The sequence below is a fragment of the Notamacropus eugenii genome, chromosome 2 (assembly GCF_028372415.1).
Source record: "Notamacropus eugenii isolate mMacEug1 chromosome 2, mMacEug1.pri_v2, whole genome shotgun sequence".
Taxonomy (NCBI): Eukaryota; Metazoa; Chordata; class Mammalia; order Diprotodontia; family Macropodidae; genus Notamacropus; species Notamacropus eugenii.
In genome coordinates, this window is record NC_092873.1 from 222,391,464 (window position 1) to 222,408,798 (window position 17,335).

The 17,335-nt window shown below is 36.6% G+C and overlaps 1 protein-coding gene across 3 annotated transcripts in view; it reads left to right on the top strand.

The window, feature by feature from the left end:
* PDE7B (phosphodiesterase 7B) overlaps nucleotides 1-17,335 on the top strand; it is a 453,333-nt gene that overhangs the window by 396,673 nt on the left and 39,325 nt on the right. For all 3 annotated transcript variants that reach the window (XM_072637668.1, XM_072637669.1, XM_072637666.1), the window contains 4 exons: nucleotides 398-461; nucleotides 9,603-9,698; nucleotides 12,440-12,540; nucleotides 16,344-16,475. In XM_072637668.1, coding sequence (XP_072493769.1) covers nucleotides 398-461; nucleotides 9,603-9,698; nucleotides 12,440-12,540; nucleotides 16,344-16,475 — 393 coding nt within the window. The remainder of the gene's footprint in view (nucleotides 1-397; nucleotides 462-9,602; nucleotides 9,699-12,439; nucleotides 12,541-16,343; nucleotides 16,476-17,335) is intronic.

The following is a 17,335-nucleotide window of genomic DNA, read 5'->3' on the forward strand; positions in this document are numbered from 1 at the left end:
TGTTTTTAAAATTATGTTCCATGTGTCTGCTCTATTAGCCTGAATGATCAAGAACTCAGTCTCCCAATATTTGTTCAATAAACTTACTATATGCTCATTACTGGTTTTGATGTCATTTTTAGTTAGAGATGACATTTCCAACCAAGGCTATTGATTGTAGTTTGCCATTTGGGCCACACCCATACAAATAAATTCAAATGAGGTAGAAAGACTCTTCTATTAGAATTAAGTTAAGATTTGTTCTTTTGGAACCCAGTTTTTAAGAGAATGTGTCTATGATGCTTCCTTCAACTATATAAAAGCTTAGCACTTTTTCTACTGTTTAATGTAATTATTTATCAAAGTCAGTTTTACAATCTGTAACATGACTCATCTCTTCTGCTATTTGTATTTTCAGCATATGCTTTCCAAAGTGGGAATGTGGGATTTTGACATCTTCTTATTTGATCGCTTGACAAATGGTAAGTCATTTAAAAGAATTCTCTTTGGAATAGAAGCCTTAACTTACAATGATTTCCATGAGATTATTTACTTATTAATCACCCAGTATTGCATTTCCTGTTTATTTTGGGTTGTTTTTTTTTACATTTTTCACAAATCTAAAAATCACTCCTCATTGCTGGCCAGATTCAATCATTCTTCTACTGCTCTGGACACACATGGAGACTTCATCACATAAACAGGGTCAGAGTTGAATAAAAGTAGAAATGAATTTGTTCCCATAGTCTTAATCTATTTCATACTCCTCCCCCTTCTTTTTTCTTTGAGAAGCAGATGTGGTATAGTGGAAAGTGGACAAGATCTAGACTTAGGACACAGGTTGTTATGAATCCCACCTCTGACAATTACTAGCTGAATGACCATGGGCAAGTCATTTAAACCTAAATCTATTTGCCTCATCTATAAAGTGTGTGTGTGTGTGTGTGTGTGTGTGTGTATGACTTATAGAATTATATATAACTTATGGAATTATTATGAAGACCAAAGTAGGTAATTTATATAAAATCCTTTAAAGAATCTTAAGATGTAGCAGTTAACATGTATGTATCAGCCCTTACCTATTTACACATATGTTGTTTCTCCCAATAAAGTTACCATTTGCCCATTTATCTTTTTTAATTTTGTTGATGTCTTTTACTTTTCTATCACTTCATTTCTGAATATTCCCTAACTCTGTGCTCTGATTATTTATCATTAATAACTCCAGAACACTTTTAAAAAGCAAAGACTAGATTTCTTCAAATCTTGAGAGCACAGAGAATTGGTAGTTAGTCAGTGGGTATTGGGTTTTATAGGCAACCCAAACAAAATGAGTAGTCCCTATTTTTAAAACAAGTCAGTGGTCCATTCTGGTAAGCCTTCTCAACTTGGAGACAAGAAGATCTGAATTCAAATTCCATCTCAGACACTCACTAGCTGTGTGACCCTAGACAAGTCACTTTAAGCCTCTTTGAGCTTCAGTTTTCTTATGTGCAAAATGGGGATAATAACAGCATTTATTTCACAGGGTCATTGTGAGGAGCAAGTGAGATAATATATGTACAGTGATTAGAAAACCATAATGTGCTATATACGTACTTATCATCATTGTCATCGTCATTATTACTACCAATGATACTACTGTCAGGAACAGGACAGTTGTGAGGCTAGGCAATGAAGGCGTATACAGGCACTGTCACTTAGAGTGCTGAGTGTAAAGTCCCCTCCATAACTCTCACTGTTACAGAACACATAAGATGAAAAGCAATTCATTGCAAATGCAAGAAGCATTTACTGGTTTCAGGAAATCATAATGTGATGACTGGTATATGGCAGTTAGTTTAAGGAAGAACAATCTTGTTTCAGAAAAGGAGTGGATTGGACTCCAAAATCAGCACTCTTTTTGCTACACAATGAGTGGAAGAGGCAAGAAAGTGGCCACATTCCTGGGTATTGGCACTGATTTTCCACCCTTTATGATGATTGTGGTTTGTGGGGAGTTTCTGTTGTAGTCATTTTCAGTCATGTCCAACTCTTCATAACCCCATTTGGGGTTTTCTTGGCAAAGATACTGGAGTGATTTTCCTTCTCCAGGGTGTTCCCAATATACAGATAAGGAAGTGAGGCAAATAGAGTTTAAAAGCCATGATAATAGTGTAAGAGCAGATTCAGTCTGGAATGTATTGATCCAAATCACATCAACTGAGCTTGTGGCTTACTCCCATTTCAAAAAAGAAATATGGACATATGGGTGACTTAACAGTGATATATTCCTGGAAACAGTATCATAAGGCAGATTGTCAGAGGATTTAACAAAAACTGTCGTATTCATTTCTATAAACATATTTGACATTATCAAGAGAAATGCTGGGTGTACTATGGTTACTTTTTAGGTAGGATTATATGATTGTGGTAGAAAACGAGAAGCAATGCAAAAGTGGAGTCTTCCCAGGGATCTGCTGGAGCCAGCTTATGAGAGCTGATTGTGTAAGCATTTAGAGATCAGAAATCACTACAAGTCAAGGCTCAAGTTATTGTTTTATTGATTATCTGGACTTAAGAAAATGTTAATAATGCAGATTAAACTAAAAAGCCATGTGTACATGCTTTTTTGTGTTTTTTTGGAGAGCCCAGTTGTTAAACATTTACCAGCACACCCTTATATTGATCTATAAATATTACTTGAATTCAGCAAAAGTGCAATGGAAGACTCAGAGAATGAATGAAATCATTGCCAGACTGGAGGTCCAGTAACTGGAGTCTAACAGTAATGATGATGATGATGGTGGTGGTGGTGGTGGTGGTGATGATGATGATGATAACTGATATTTTATAACATTTTAAGTCTTGCAGAATGCTTTATGATCAAAACTTCATTCAAGCTTCATAAAACACCTACATCTACTCTATAATTTAGGCCTCCAAATGAATGAAGCATTTGAATGGCTAAACAATCCAAAAACACCAGAAATTTGCCCAGTACTCTTCTGATTTTTTTCTGCCATATAGGTTGAAAATTTCTTTATAGCTTTTCACAAAGAAATCTTGAAGACCCATGTTGAACTTTCATCACCTGTTGATCAAATTCTACTATGGTGAAATATATTAGCTATTCTGAATCAGACAGACCACTAAAATTTAAAACGCTTTTGCATTACTTCACATACAAAGATGACATCTTTTGATTAACCCCTCCATTAATGGGACATGCACTTTAAGAGTTATAGACTGTACCCACCATTCATAATGCTTCATCATGCAACAACATGGATTGTGAAATGACTGACCATCATAAAGGGATAGGCACTGGCCATGCATTTCTTATGCAAAGCTTTCTAGGTTGTGTGGAGAGCAGAGCTCATGGTGCTATGCTCTAACACTGAGCATAAAGGTCCAGACAAATGATATTTTACACTAACTAAAAAAAACTCTAAATTACTCTGCAATGTAAAAATCATTGCTATTAAGAAAAGAGTTCCTCAGTTGAGAAAGGGAAGGGAATAAGCAGTTATACATGTGCCAGACACTGTTCTCAGTGCTTTATAATTACCATCTCATTTGATCCTTGCAACATTACCCTGGGCACTAAGTGCTGTTATTAATCCCCATTTTACAGTTGAAAAAACTGAGGCAAACAGAGATTGTGATTTGCCAGTAAGTACCTGAAGCTGGATTTGAACTCAGATTTTCCTGATTCCAGCCCAGTGCTCTACCCACTGCACCACCTAACTGCCTCCTTCATATACACAAATTATCACAATGTCAATTTCACATCTGTGTCAGTTTGATTTATGAAAAGATTTTATTTTTGTTGCTAAATGATGTGAATAATAAAATTTAAGTATTATAGAGAAGAACTAATCCAACTTCCTCATTTTAGAGATGAGGAAATTGAAATCAAGAGAAGTTTGATGCCTTCCTCAAAATTACACAACTAGTAAGTAGCATAGCAGTGCTTTGGTCATGTTCTTTTCACTATACCACATTATTTTAATGTAAACACATGAAGTTTTAACATATCACAAGTGGTCCCACAAAATTTCATTATATAATTATATACCCAACACACATATATATAATTAAACTGTCACAAGTAGCCTCATGGAATATCATTATATAATTATGTATCTAGCACATATGTGGAATAGCTAGGTGGACAGTGAATAGAGCACTGGGCTTGGAATCAGGAAGACTCATCTTTCTGAGTTCAAATCTGGCCTGAGATACTAGCTGTGTGAACCTAGGTAAATGACTTAATCCCGTTTGCCTCAGTTTTCTTATCTATAAAATGAGCTGGAGAAGAAAAAGGCAAAGCACTCCAGTATCTTTGCCAAGAAAACCCCAAAAATGGGTCACAAAGAATTGGACACAACTGAAAATGAAGGAACAACAAAAAGCTTATATGTATGTGGATATAGACATAAATATCCATTATAGACTAGCATACTTGATAGAAAGTGTTTAGAGTCAGGAAAACTTTGTTTAATCTTGCCTCTGACATATGCTGGCTATATGACAAATCATTTAACCTCTCTGGCTGTGCTTGAGAATGCTCTAGACAACTCTTTAAAGCCATACTTTTCAGAGAAAATAGTCCATTTGCTCAGGTAGAGGGAGTTTGCTATATTAATGAAATGTCTAGTCCCTATTCCTTTTGTAAAGCTTTTGACAAAGTCTCTCTTTCCATCTTTGTGGACAAGATAGTGAGATGTGAGTTGGATGATAGTACAGTTGGGTAGATTCTATGCTGTTTGAATAGAGATTCAAAGTGCCGCCATTGATAGGTCAATGTCAACCTTGAGGGAAATCTCTACATTACCACATGGATTCACCCAAGGCTCTGAGCTCATTAACATTTATAACCATGATTTAAATGGAAGGTTTAGGTGCTTGCTTGTCAAATTTGCAGAAAACACAAAACTGGAAGAGATGGGTAACACCTTAGAATTCAGAGTCAATTAATCCACAAAAGTTTATTAGGCTCCTACTATGTGCTACTATGGACAGCTCAGTTCCATTATCAGTAAAATGGAAATTATGACACCTGTCATACCCACCTCACAGAGTTGTTTATCTCCAATTATCCTGATCTATATCTTTCTATTGGACCCAGTTGACTCTGGAGGAGAAAGTGAGGCTGGTGACCTTGCACAGCCCTTCCTCACTTAAATCCAATTTATTTGAAAGTCATGGCAAAACTTCCTGATGTCATGGTCCTCTTTGAGAATGAAGGACAGACAACAACTATGGAGAGCTAGTTGGCACAGTGGATAGGGTGACAGGCCTGGAGTTAAGACCCATCTTCCCAAGTTCAAATCTGGCCTCAGACACTTACTAGCTGTGTGACCCTGGGCAAATCACTTAACCCTGTTTGCATCAGTTTCCTCACCTATAAAATGAGTTGGAAAAAGAAATGGCAAACCATTCTAGTATCTTTGCCAAAAAAGCACCCAAATGGGATCATGAAGAGTCAGACATGACTGAAACAACTAAAGAATGACAACAAATGTGTTACTATGCTAGGTGCTAGGTGCTAGGTGTACAGAGGTAAAAATGAAATCAGTTCCTACTCTTAAGGAACTTATTATCTAGCAAGGGGAGACCACATGTATGTATAGATACCTATAGATATAGATAGCTACAAAATAGACAGAAAATAGATAAATGGTAAGGAAATAGGGGGGAGATACTAACAGTTGGAGTCATGTTAAGAATAACATTCCAGGAATATCTGGACAATCTAAAATGAAGTGTAAAATCAATAAAAAATGAAATATAAATATAAAGTCCTACACTTGGACTCAAGAACCAAGTACAGGAAAAGAAAGGCATGACCAGAAAACAGTTCATCTGAAAAATATTTGGGAGTTTGGGTGGTCTTGAGGCTCAAAAATGTGACATTACAGTAGAAAGGGCTAATGTGACCTAAGGCTTTACTAAGAGAGATTGGCATCTAGAACAAAGGAGACAGCAGTCAGTTTGTAGTCCATCTCGGTCAGGACACCTCAGTAGGGCAATGTTGAATTCTGGATGTTACCTTTTAGGAGGGATGTTAACAAGCAGTCATTGACAATTTGGAGGAAAGGGCAAGGAGATCACTATGGGGTAGAAGAAATAATGTAATATGTGAATCAGTTGACATGTGATCATGAAAAATGCTAGATGTCTTCAAATATTAGAAATGATGATGTATGAGATTAATTTTCCTCATCCCCAAAGAGCAGAGCTTCTTAAAATGAATATTTGTATAAAAGTGGCATGGGCTACCCCAGGGGATGTCCCAAGGGTGGTGGATTCTCTTTTACTGAAAGTATTCCAACACAGATGATTGGCACTTATTGGTGATGTTGAGATAATTCCTACTCAGGTGCCAATTAGAACACCCCTGAGGTCCCTTCCAACCCTGAAATTCAGTGTTTCTGGGATGATTTGTTTTGTTTTATATATGGAACCTTTCTCAATGGTGAAAGAACATGAAAGAAAACCCCAAATGGGGTCATGAAGATGTGGCGGTGGTATTTTGTTAAGTGAAATTCAATTTCCTGGTCAATTGGCTAAAATAATTCTTTGTACTTTAAAGATATAGATTTTAGGATTTACTCTATAGTCAAATCACAATGGCTATATAATGTATGATAATAAAATAGTGAAACTGATAATACTCAAACTTAACAGGGTAGTAGAAGAAAAGGACCAAATTTGGAGTCAAAAGGCCTGGGTTCAATTCTGATTTTGACATTTGTATCCTGTGTAACTTTGGGCAAGGCGTTAAGCTTCTGAGCCTTAGTTTCTTCATCTGTAAAATAAAGGACTTAGAGCAGATGATCTCTAAGGTCCTGCCTAACTCTACATATATGCTATCATGATGATGCTAAGAAAATCCCTATCTATTGTATTAATTATAAGAGTAATCTCCTGTTCTAGCAATAGATAATGATAATAAAAATAATAACAGCATTTATATAATATCTACTATGAGCCAGGCACTGTTCTAAGCACTACAAATATGACGTCATTTGATTCTCACAACAGCCCTGTGGGGTAAATGCTGTCATCATCCATATTTTATATTGAAGTGAAGCAAACAGAGGTTAAGTTACTTGCACAAGATTATACATCTAGGACATGTCTCAGGCTGGATTTGAACTCGGGTATTCCTGATTCTAGGGCCAGTCTCTATCCACTGTGCCAAAAATACTCTCCTTACAACAACCTGTGACATAGGTAGGGAAGCTGGACCATTGCAGAGAACTCCTGGTAAGGAAACTAGGGTCCCCTAGCCAGTGTGTGCCAAAGGCAGAGTTTGAGTACTGTCATTCTGAGTCTGAGATCAACTCTCTCTATATATCAGTTCTCAAAGTATACTATCAAAGTATGATCCTTGGATGCCTGCTCACTGGATCCCAAGACTCTCTCAGGGGGAGCTGCCAGGTCAAAACTATTTTCATAATAATACTAAGACATTATTTGCCTATTAAAATACTCCTCCCTTTTCTAACTACATCTTTCTGTAAGGCCAGATTTTCTTCATGTACTTCAACAAAAACAATGTATTGAAACAGACTGAATGCAGAAACAGCTGTGCAAATCCAACTGTCTCCTATTAAGCCAGACATTCGAGAGATTTGTAAAAATATGTAAAACAATGCCACTCTTTTCACTAAATTGTGTTTTGTTTTGGAAAATAGTAATTTTCATTAAAATATCTTATTTGTTAATACAAAAGAGGTTTATTGTTTTTTTAAAAAATTAAAATTTATCCATTTTAATTTCTTCTATAAAAATATCTATAGATATGACTCATATATGACTCATGGATATGGGATCTTCAATAATTTTTAAAAGTGTAATGGAGTCTTGAAACCAAAAAGTTTAAGAAATCTAAACTACTTGAAGCTGCTTTTCTTATACCCATTTTTGACAGATGAGAAAACTGAGATTCAGAGAGGTTGTATAAGTTGCCAGTGGTCATTAGCTAATAGAATATCTGCAGCAGATTTTGTACCCAGGTCTCATTGCTCCTAGTCCCAGGAAGGATTGTGTGTGTGTGTGTGTGTGTGTGTGTGTGTGTGTGTGTGTGTGTGTGTGTGTGTGTGTGTGTGTACGTATATGTACACACATAGTATTATCACAGCTTCTTCTACTACTAGCCAAAGTCAATAAACATTTATTAAGCACCTACTGTGTGTTAAGTAGATGAAATATAGCATAGGAAACTGTCTCATATTTTGTTTTATTATGAGAGTGTTCATGAAAGTATCCTTAAAAGTAAGGAAGGGGAGAAAAAACTAAAGTAATTATCTCCATATACATTTAAATTTAATTCTTTTTCCAAATTAATTATTATTTCAGATTGCTTTCTAGGATTTTTTGCTTGCTTTTTATTCACCCTAGCAAAACATAGCAAATACACATTTGTAACATGACTAGTAAGACTAGGAACTTAGCCTAACCACTGTCCTGTAGAAGGAATGGCATAGTGGGTAGAAGGACTGACCTTTGGAGCCAAGAACATCTGGGCTCAAGTCCTTCCTCTGAAACAAGTTACCCTGATCAAAATCTCTCAGTGCTCCAGGCAACTAATTCTTTAAAATGATAAGACACAGCACTGTTGGCAATATACTTTGGTAAGGGCATTTCCTTACCAGGATTTTCTTCTGCTAATAAATTCACAGGTCTAGCCCCAAACTGTTACCAGCAGAGTTGTTGTATATATGGCTATAGCTTTGTTATCACCATACACTTCCACACTGGGCATGCAACTATACATCATGTCCATCTTTTAAAAAAGTAAAACAAAATAAAAGGTGGAAATCAGTATTTCTTCATAAATTTCACACTGACATTCTCTACCAACAAGTGTGTGTGTGTGTGTGTGAGTGTGTGTGTGTGTGTGTGTGTGTGTGAGATGAGTAAATTTTCCCTCACTAGTCCAACTGCACATTTTAACCTGGTTCTTTCTGAATGACTCTTGAAAATATCCCCATGATGTTTTTTTGTAAAGATTTTTAAAGTTAACAGGACTAATGTATTTGAGACACATGTATATTTTTAAAGCAAAAAAAAAAAAATTAAAAGATTCCTATGCTCATAACAGCAGCTTTCATCTTTTATTTTGGTTGTTGTTATTGTTATTAATTGAATTTAGCATAGAGAGTTCCTATACAGGTTAAATTAGCTCAGGAAAACCTCAATTAAGTCAGGCCATAATTCCTCCTTAAATATTTCAGTAATTTAAATAATATTTCAAAAACAAGGTAGAAAATTAATTCCATTAGAGCAGGGATTTTTAACCTCTTTTATGTTATGGACCTCTTTGGGAGTCTGGTAAAACCTATGGACATCTTCTTAGAATAATATTTTTAAATGCATCAAATAAAAAGTACAGGTTTACAAAGAAAACTAGTAATGTGAATAAAATGAAGTGAATAAAATAAAACATGAATAAAATAAAATAAAGATCTAATTTTTCTCATCCAAGTTCACAGACCTCCCCAAAAAATCCACCCACAGTCCCCCCAAGTGTTTATGGACTCCAAATTAAGAAACCTAGCATTAGGGGAGGTTTGATATCAGTTTCTATGAACATCTTTTTGTTTAATGACATTCACATGTTCCTTTAGGAAACAGCCTGGTCACATTGCTGTGCCACCTCTTCAACACCCATGGGCTTATTCATCATTTTCATTTAGACATGGTGACCTTACATAAGTTTTTAGGTAAGTAATTTCCTCTTGTGTTTCCAAACAATTAAAAGGAGCAGTTTACTTTTTAAAGTGAAGGGTCAGCAGTCTCAAATAGTCTGATGTTGTGAGGACCCAGATTTATTCTCTTAAAAGGCTGATGTAGAAAAAGACTGGTAACAAGTAAAGAATGACCTACACTCATTTACAAGAAATAAGATGACAAGAAATTCTTTGCCTATGATAAATTTAAAAATTGAGTCAACATTCTCAAGTGTCTACTTTGTGCAAAGCTGCAAGGAAAGATAAATATGATGCATTCCCTTACCTCAAGAAGCTTGTACTCTATTAAGGCAGATGAAACTTATACAGAAATAGCTACGAAGGAAAATGAACATACATGGTACAGAATGCCATATGAAAGTTTCAAGGGAGAAAAGATCTTTTTTTTTTTTTTTTTAGCTAGAGCTATTGGGGAGAAGATGGCAATAAAGCCTAGATCATGAAGGCATGAAGGATAAATAAAATTACAATAGATAGAACTAGGATAGAACTAGGGGATTCTTTTTTTTTTAATTTATGGAATAAAAGAAGAATTTCCATAATATAGTATAATAAAAAGATGATTATTCATGAAATGACAGATCTGTTATGTACCACTTGCTATTTCTTTTAAATATATAATAAAGCTTTCATGTAGATTTCTTTTTTGAGATTCTAAGCACAAGGAATGGTATGAGCAAAGATGGTTAATGGAGTGTTTAGTTATTGATTGGTTGATTTAGTTATTGCTAGTGATTAGGCAGGATAATAAAGTACATGAAGAGTGGCAGGGGGAAATATGGCAGAAATGTGGAAGACATAAAAAGTGAAAGCTGAGAGGAGTTGAAGCTAAATTGCAAAGGATCTTCTATCCCATTATAAGGAATTTTTACTTTATTTGGTGGGCAATGGATAACCATTACAAGATTTATGGCAGATGACTAGACATGAACAAGGCTATATATTATTTGTGTAGTGCTGTGAAGGATAGATCAGAGAGAATAAAAGAGCAGTTTTGATGATATTACAACAATCCATGAAAGAGGTGAAGAGGGCTTGAGTTAGGGATGGTTGCAGGAGCAGAAAAGCAAATGTGGAGGCAAGAGGTCAACAGGACTTGGCAACTGTGAATGGACATTGTTAGGACAGAAGTGGAAGAAAGAAAGAGTGATCGCTCTAAGACTGAGTGACTAGGGAGGATAGCAATGCTATCAGCAGAAATGGAAGGGCTGAAAGAAGTGGTGAATTTTGATAACATGAGTTCAGTTTGAGGCATGCCAACTTGAGATGTCAATGGGATAGAGAGGAGGAAATGTCCAGCAGGCTGTTAGAAATATGGAGCTAGAATGTAACCTTAATTTTCAGTAAGTTCATTTGCTCGTTACCATGTAGCACAGATAATTGTTTTGGCTTTTAGCATATTTCCAATTATCTACCTGGGGATTATCTAGGGTACATTTTCTATTCCAAAGTGGCTTCCCGCTGCCACCCCTCATGTTTTAGATTTGTTCTCAGAAAAATGCAAATTCATTTTAATACAAGCCCAAGAAACTATAATTGTGAAATGAATTTTCTGTGGGAGAAAGAGGCAGACAGATATCATATAATACACTCCTTTCAATAGAAATGTGTGGAAATATCCATAGTCCTGTTTTCCTCCCACAAGTATGGCCAATCTAGAGTTAATTACATGTGGCTATGGAACAGAGATGCTATGAATAAAAGTTTTTTGTGTGGTTAGTTTTTATTTCTCTAAAAAGGGTTTTAGAGAGATATTTTCAAAGTTTACTTAGGCTACACTGATCCATTCATATGAATAACTGAAAATATCAAATAATTACACTTAAGAACAAATGAGGACTACAATAGTTGGGTCACCTAAATAACGGGAAATTCCAGAATGAACGGCATAGCATGCATCCCTCAAGTACATAGTGACATTTACAATCCTCAATAGTCACAGTACACATGTTGACTATTTTTTGTACCTTAGAGTCAGCCTTAGTCATAAGCCTACCAGACTAAGGGCTATGGTGAATAGCAAACCGAGTACACCTTCCTCCTCTGTCTCTTCCCCCCATCCCTTTTGATTCAAAGAGTTCTCTGTGCCTGGAAGAAGACAGCAGGAGTGTAGGGATAAGATGATAATTTGACCTTAACAAGGTGAAAACAAACCCAAATCCCCACTTGGACCTACTCTATAACTCGAGCTCCAGCCCAAAGCAAGCAAAAGTCCCAGGTATACATATTTGCCTGAAATCAGTGTGTTTTGGGGAAGCAGTAAACGACCCTTTGGAGATCAGTAACCTTAGACTGCTACTAAATTTTTTAAAGGAAAATACCTTGATGACATATTGCTCATAAATGGCAGCACCCTAAAATAATTACATGATACTGTGGAGTAAATGTGCTCTTTTTTCTACATATTTATTTTACTTCTGAATGAAAGCCTTCATGAGAGCAAGAAAGGGGTGATTTATGAAGGAGGTCAGGAATTCTCTAGGGCCTCACAAATCCTTGTAGTCCCTTTCCCCAAACCCTCTCAAAAAAATCCAGTAAGATTGCCAAGTCTGCTAACTATATAGATTTGCAGAAGGTCCCTAGGCTGCACAACTCCTGGATGTCAATATTTTTAAAGAAAAATAACTCCCAGATCCTAGTGAAATCCTTGTTTTAGCTTTGGAAATGCCCTGGAAAGTGATGGTGCATAATTCTAAATTTTGCTTACCTGCCAGTTATGGTTCAAGAAGATTACCATAGCCAAAATCCTTATCATAATGCTGTCCACGCGGCTGATGTCACCCAGGCCATGCACTGCTTTCTAATGGAGCCTAAGGTAAGATAATATGATATAATTACTTTTTTCACAACCATCTGGAAACCTTGGTAAATTGATTTTCTTACTTCAGTTAATAGTCATTACATTAGAAAAACTTAGTTACATATCTTTTACAAAATTAATTATAGCAATAATGAAAATATTTTAACATTTTAATGTTGGCAAAAACACTTCTTATCTACATTGGTTCATCGACCTTTACCTTAGACCTTAAGTGGGAGATGCCATTATCATCCTTGTTTTACAAGTTAGTGACTTCTGAGACTCACTAAGGTGAATCAGAAAGTCAGTAAACATCTATTAAATTCCTACTGTGTGCCAGGCACTGTGCTACATGCCAGACGTACAAATTTTTAACAAGGAAGATAGCCCCTGACCTCAGAGAGCTTATAATCTAATGAGAGAGGACAACACACAAAAGAGACTAAAAAGGGAAGAGGGATGGAAATGGTGGGAAAGTCATAGTGCAGCCAGATGAGAAGTAAAGAGATATTCTGAGCTGTGCCTCCTTCCTTAAATGGAGGTTTTAGACTCCATGACTCCATCTTCCAATCATAGGGTCAGAGGGTGGTGATAAAGTACAGCCCCAAGACTGAAGGGATCTTGCAGGATGATAATGTTTTTCCAATAAGTCTCAAAATACTGAAGCCAAACGAAAAATGAGGAGAGGTCACGACCTTCCAAAGTCATGCAGCCAATGAATGTCTAAAGTAGAATTTGAATCCAAGACTTCCGATGCCAAATTTGGCAGTTCATATTTCCCATTGCCTAAACCAATGCAACTCAATAGAACAGAGTATTGATATTGCAAGGAAAAGCCCTTTCACTTCTACAATAAGAAAGAATGTGAGGATATGCTCATAAATGTTCATAAATAATTGTGTATAAGTGATCTATATTTCAAGTAATCAAAAAGCATTTATCAAGTACTTACCATCTACTGATTATTGTTGTTGAGTCATTTCAGTTGTTTCCAATTCTTTACGACCCTATTTGGCATTTTCTTGGCAAAGATCCTAGAGTGGTTTGCCTTTTACTTCTCCAACTCATTTTATAGATGAGGGAACTGAAGCAAACAAGGTTAAGTGACTTACCTTGGGTCACACAGCTAGTAAGTGTCTGAGGTCAAATTTGAACTGGGGAAGAGGAGTCTTCCTCCAGCACTCTAGCCACTGTCACCTAGCTGTGCTACTGCACCACCTACCTGCCCTGTAGACTGTTATACCTGTATTTTAAGCCATGGTTCAGAAATCTAGATCTCATTCACAAACATCATCATCTTAGCCCATTTACTAGTAAGTACTTGAGGTCGGATTTGAATTCAGGTCCTCCTGACTCCAGGGTGGTACTCTATCCACTGCCCAACCTCGCTGCCACTATTTGCCAGGCACTGTGCTAAGCATTAGACATACAAAGAAAAAAAATGTAGTCTCTAGTCTCAATGAGCTCATATTCTAATGATGGTGATAACATGTAAATAAATAATCAGGAACATAGAAGATTACATGGGAGATAATTTCAGAGGGGAAGACACAAGAAGACTACCTTTTTCTTATTATGTATTGGAAAAGCTTCATTTGGAGAAAACTGCTCCCCCTGTATGTCCTATGTATTACACTTGCTGGTAAATATGTAGAGTACTTGGAAGTGGGCATTTGTCACTAACAAATACCAATGATTTCATTGACCTGAGAAAACATATTGAGTCATACTAGAGTTTAATCCATGGCTTCCGATTTCCAAAATGAACTTGGAAGAACTGCAGACTCACATTATGCTTACTCTAGGCCAAACATGACATAGCAAGTTCTGAGCACAACTCCAAGACATCAGAGTTGTGGAGAATCACATGGTGTATGACAAAGCCAAAATCAAAGGAGGCTCTACCTTAGGCTCCAAGCTAATTCTAGGCACAATTATGCATAACCTGGTATCTGAAAGACAAATTCTGACTTGGTTCATTCTTTTAAATTAAAAAAAAAATTCCCCAAAACTATATACCTGGACAAATCATTTCACTTCTTCAGACGTCCCATTTCTGACCTCCAATAGATTTAGATTTAGATAAAAGACTTCTTAACAGTCTACAAAATTGAGAACCAAATCTAAGGGCAAAATTATTCTAACCAAAAGCTAAGAGAATGAACAGAAAGGTGGACTGAGGTCAAAGCTAGGAGCTCCAGAGGCAACTATCCAGATGACTAAGCAGGGAAGTGTGAACTGAGTCCAAGAGCAGAAAGGCTAAAGATAGGGGGTAGTTTGCAGGGAATAAAATCAGGGAACTACCACAGGGGAGGGAACCTTAAAGTATCAACTAGAGGGAATTAGCCTTAGATACCGTCTTTTCTGTTAGCCCGCTGTTGAGCTGTGATATCGCAGCTGTACTCTCTGACACATAATATCTCTCCATACAATGGATCCACCTCAAGGCTGTGGTAGAAGGCCTCCATCAGCTTCAGTTCATGCAAGTTGTAAATTGGTCCCCAGTTCTCTTCTTGGGTCTATAGCCCCTCCCATTCTACTAGGAAGGAGAGAAAGCTCATCGTAGCGGTGCCTGGGTGGCTAATAAGAGGATTTCATTACATTTGATCTCACATAATCCAGACTACTTATTGTACACTGAAGATAGCATTCAAATGCTACAATTCTCTTTCATTACTGAAGCTGAACCCCCTCTCACTCTGCTGCGATGTGTGACAAGGCTGGTTTGGGTATTTTAAAACCATGGATAATGTAAGAATGCCATTGGCTTTAGTCTCAACAATTTCCTTCACTAAATCATTTTCCAGGACGGTAACTAATAACTGATCTGATTTGTTCCTTTTTTCCCTATTCACAATTTGATGAAGTGCTAACAAGATATGAAGTAACCAAAAGGCTAGCAGTGGAGATAGAGAGAACGGACTTATATAATCCATAAATTGAATAATTGAATGTTGGCTACCATCAGAGGTTCCTAAACTTATATGGTCTACCACCTCCTTTAAAAAAAATTACTCAGCACCCCCCAAAAACCTACTTTCTTTAACAGTTTTTTTAATTGCTATCATTTCAAAAAAATACAAAATATTTTTAATGATGCATCTTAAATTTAATAATTTATTGTAAATTTGTGGGGCTTTTCCTGCATTGAAATTTTGATGCTGCAATATTGTGTCATGTAACCATATACTATACTGTGTATAGTATCATATTGCAAACAAGTCATTATATGCACATATTCTTGTCAATACACGCTGGACTTCCCAACAATGCACAGTGTGCTTTCCTGTCAACACTTGCTTGTTAAGACCAGTCGACAGAGCTGACCACTGATCAGCTGTAACTTGCATTTTGTGTGTTTATTTGGAAAATAATGTAATCACTACAACTTTAACTCTAATACGAGAGATGAAACATACAAATGGTTTTTTTAAAATTTCCTCATCTTCCCTTCTTTCCTTATGCTTCTACTGCCCCCTTATTTTTATTCAACACCCCCCAAATGCAGTCGAGGCTACCTACTATCGCCCTTCTGGATCATTCCAGCATCCCCCCCCCCCCAGGGGGGTGGCATCACCCACTTTGGGAACCTATGGCTACATTCCTTAACAACTTGATCAAGTGAGTGTCATTCCAAAAAATGAGCTACAAGAATATCACAATTGATGAAGACCTGACATACCTTCCATAATCAAAGGAACAGAATAATGCTATTATAATTGGGTTTGGTTTAGTAAACAAAATATATATATGTATATATATATTGACCAGTCTGTAGAAACAAACTGGTAAATCACCTTTCTCTGTTGTTTCCACAGCTCAGCAGCTTCCTCACACCACTGGACATTATGCTTGGACTGCTGTCAGCTGCAACCCATGATGTAGACCACCCAGGGGTGAGCCAACCATTTTTGATCAAGACTAATCACTATCTTTGCAGTCTATATCAGGTAAGAAAATCTAGTAATTCAATTTGTTATTCAGATAATGCATAGAAGAAATATAATGAAGCAAACTTCTCTTGGTTTCTTACTCAGCACTGACTCCTTCCCCTCTAACCCTCCAAAGATGGCTGCATTTCTGGCTCAGTCTCAGTGACATGGATTAAATCAGTAAAGCCTATGAATTAAATCAGCAAATCAATAAAGCCCAGATGAAGAAGAATGGCCCTACCCAGGGTCACTTTTCATTCTTCAATACTTCTTTTACCTGTAATTGCATCTGTGTTTGTATATCTTCTACGGGCAGAAATCAAAAATCCCTTTAAAACTTAGTAGATGGTCTGCCACAATTGCCATGACTAAAAAAAATTCACCTCACTGAAGCTAATCTGATATTTTCTCTAAACACAGAAAACTGATCCCTGGACAAAAGACTTATAGTCCACCTCTGGGTCAATACTTGAAGATTTCTCTGCCTATCTAGAGATGTACCAAGACAAATGTCAGCCAGTCCCTGCTCTCAAGGAGTTTGCACTCTATTAACAGAGATGACATATGGATACACATATGGGTATCCAGGTAGGATAGATATAGGTACTAAAAGCTTTAAAGTGTACTGACACTTTTGGGACAGCAGAAAAGAGAAGGCACAAATGGGTAGTGGGATCAGGAAAGACTTTGTGAAGTTGTGCTCAAATTGAGTTTTAAAAAGAACTAAATTTAAAAAAAATCTCACTCCTAAAAAAAGAAAAAAAAAGAAAAACATGAAAGGAACTAGAGTTTCTAAGAGGCAGAGAAAAGGAGGGCGTATATTGTAGGCATGGAGGATGCCAATGCAAGGACACAAAGAGAAGGTTATGAAGTACCTT